This window comes from Alligator sinensis, unplaced genomic scaffold (genome assembly GCF_000455745.1).
Source record: "Alligator sinensis unplaced genomic scaffold, ASM45574v1 scaffold35_1, whole genome shotgun sequence".
Taxonomy (NCBI): domain Eukaryota; kingdom Metazoa; phylum Chordata; order Crocodylia; family Alligatoridae; genus Alligator; species Alligator sinensis.
The window spans coordinates 1527912-1530953 of NW_005842340.1; the positions used below are offsets into that span (position 1 = coordinate 1527912).

The following is a 3042-nucleotide window of genomic DNA, read 5'->3' on the forward strand; positions in this document are numbered from 1 at the left end:
TCTATACTTGATTTTCCCTGTACTGGGAGGGGGACAAATTCAAGGCAAACTTTTAATAATTAGATTCTATACTTGGAAAATTATAACAAATTAATATTTTTTTCTATTTATATAATCTAATTATTGGGGGTGGGTCATCTTATATTCAAGTAAATACAATAAATTATTTGTGTCAGTAGGTAACCAATGTTATCCTGTTCCAGACCTAAAGACAATCACAGAAATAGATCATCCTCCTTCACTTCCTGGCCCTGCCTGTTAAACCTCTAACAACTTGGGAGAAGCGGGATGTTAAAAAATTATTTACACTGCAGTGGTAAAAGGTTCCAGTGAAGCTACAGCCAAACATGCTACACCCACATCTTGCTCATCCATGCCCATTGACTTGTTCCAAATCCAGAAGCTTGCCAGTGAAGTCACTCTTCATCTCTAGTACCTGCTCTCAGAGTTCAGGAGCAAGCAGAAACAGATGAGCCCAGAGCAGCCTTTGTGGTATATTTTTGGGTTTGGAGCCCTGTCTGCCTGGACCTACCACCACTGAGGCATAGACAAGCCCAAAGAGTACCCTCTAAGTCAATTTTGCCCAGACTAACTAGAGAGTTTTAGTCTGATACTCCAAATTCTCCTGATTACTGCATGTGTACCTCCTTTAAACTAAATTTGATGCACTAAAAATACCATGACACAATTGAAATTTATCCCACTGCTGGCACTGAAGGCTCCCGGAAGTGAAATGTTTATACATCCATCCCAGCAAACGTTTTGGAGATACCAGTTTTACCATTGGGCCCTACACACCAAAACGAGTCTTGTGACTTAGGTTGGCACCTGGTGGTTTAACACCTCTGAGAAGGGTGGGTAGATCATGCTAGGAGAAAGAAGTAAACTTACTCTAAATCTTAATGAGTTTTGAGCATTGTTTAGTTTTCCTAATGGGGAGAGAAGAGTTTATTGATGGCTATAAAGTGTCAAAGAATCACACAAAAGTAGGATTAGAAGGGACCTCCAGAGACCTAGTCCAATCCCCTGCTCAAGGCAGGATCATCCCTATGCAAACCATTCCCTAAAAATCTCTCTAACCTATTCCATAACTACCTAATTAATCCTGCTGCATAAGTACAAAGCCCAAAACACCAAAAGCACCATAACCAACCATAGGTAAAGCAGAGGGAAAATGGGCCGTCAGTGTTCTGCCACTGCAAGGGCTGTTAAAGAGCACTCAAGAGATCCAAAGAAGAGGGCCATGTCCCTCCCTCTCTCCCCAGCATAACAGAGATGCTTAATGCCCACTGGACTAATTCTATTGTGCATTAGCACGTCATGCAAAAACTGTGTTAATGCGTTAATGCACAGTAGATTAATCCAATGGCATTAGGCGTTACAAAAAAAAAAAAGCGTTCGTTTGCGCTAATCAGCGTTCCCTCTAAGCTGCGTGGTGTGCGCAGCTGCGCAGGCACACCTGGCAGCATGGTATGAGTGTGCCTGTGCGGCTGCGCACACCATGCAGCTTAGCAGAAACGCTGGTGCTAAAGCACAGTAGCATTGATTACAGCACGTTAATGAATGTGTAGACATGCTCAGTTTGTACTAGTTTGACTGTAGAGTAAAATTTCTTGCTGGTTCCAAACGTGGTGACTGACCTGATTCTGAGCAGAGGGACAAGAGCCTCTAACCAGAAATTTTCAAGTTTTGGTCCCAGCACAAGCATCAGAACATCCCACTCAAAAATTGTTAGCCTTGGATGCAGCCAGTATGCAATGCTTCTGAGCCAACCCACTCTGCCCTCCCAAACACAGAAGCGGGAAAAGAAATCCTTCCCAGTCTCATGTGTCAACCTACAAAGCCCAAAAGCAAGGGAAAAACTGAACACCCTCCCTTTTGCTCCGTCACCTGGGGACAGCAAGCAAGACTCCACACATCACACCCTCTGACGACAACCAGAACTCTCATTTCTGCTGCCTTTCCATCAACTTATTCCAGCTGCTTTAAATCTTTCTTGACTAAGCCAGGTGCAGAGCTCTACTTCATTCTTCTGTTGCTGAGCATGATCCTCTTCAATATTCACCTGCCTGTCACCAAGCTTGCAAACAAGACTTTTACCAAATGCCTCTGACATCCACTTTGGACATACTTAATGAACATTACTAGCTATTTCAAGCATGTCGTACCACATCAATGTTAATTTTGAAAGGTTTGTTAAGAATTATTATTTTCCATAGTAAAAGCAAGAAATATTTTTTTAAATGCACCATGACAGTTTCAAACTCAATCACCACAAAAATGAGACAAAAGGGTTGTTCCAGGTACAAGTTTTTGGTTTTGTTTTTTTTTTACATATCCACCCTATGTAGGAAGTATGTTGGAACCTATCTAAGTTTGCAGTAGTGTGCAGAACAGTATAGTGTCCTTAGTGTATTGACTCTAATATATTGTCCTCCATTGTACAAAACCAACAGCCCTGTTGGCTTCAGTTTACATTCTTGTGTAAAATACAACCTACCTTGCATTGTAACATGTTTGCCACTCTCTCCTGCATTGACTGCCCCGCCTTTGGTCTCACAAGGATATAAACAGTTTTCACATTGGGACTGGAGCGCAGTAGCTTTTCCATCAGTACTTTGCCCATGAAACCTGTAGCTCCTGTGATGAGCACGGCCTTTCCATTGTAATAAGCTGCGACTGAAGACATGGTTCTTTCTATCTGTCCCTCTGTCCTCCTTCTGACTTCCTGCAGGAGGTACCTAAGAGGAAGCAGAAATAACAAGAATTTAAAAGTAGGGAAGTAAATATTGTTAAAAAAATTATCCATTTAAACTCGTCTGATTATATTGGTTAACTGTTTAACCAATAACATGTACCTACTATGGAGGGCTGGGGGTGCAGGGGCTACGTGAGGGATGTGCTGCAGAGGCCTGGGGCTCCTTGCAGCGAGACAGCTCCCCATACCAGTGTGACTGCCCGGAGCCTGGGGCCAAGTGTGTCACAGCTGAGTGACCCTGGGCAGCCCACAGCCAGGCACTCGGTGGGTGGGCGGACAGTGCA

At 43.3% G+C, this 3042-nt stretch overlaps 1 protein-coding gene across 1 annotated transcript in view; it reads right to left on the reverse strand.

Annotated features, from left to right (window-relative positions):
- Positions 1-2689, reverse strand: part of LOC102381240 (fatty acyl-CoA reductase 1-like) — a 118092-nt gene extending 115403 nt beyond the window's left edge. Inside the window, exon 1 of the mRNA XM_006028775.3 lies at positions 2501-2689. Within this exon, the coding sequence (XP_006028837.1) occupies positions 2501-2689 (189 nt within the window). The remainder of the gene's footprint in view (positions 1-2500) is intronic.
- Positions 2690-3042: the final 353 nt, after the last annotated feature.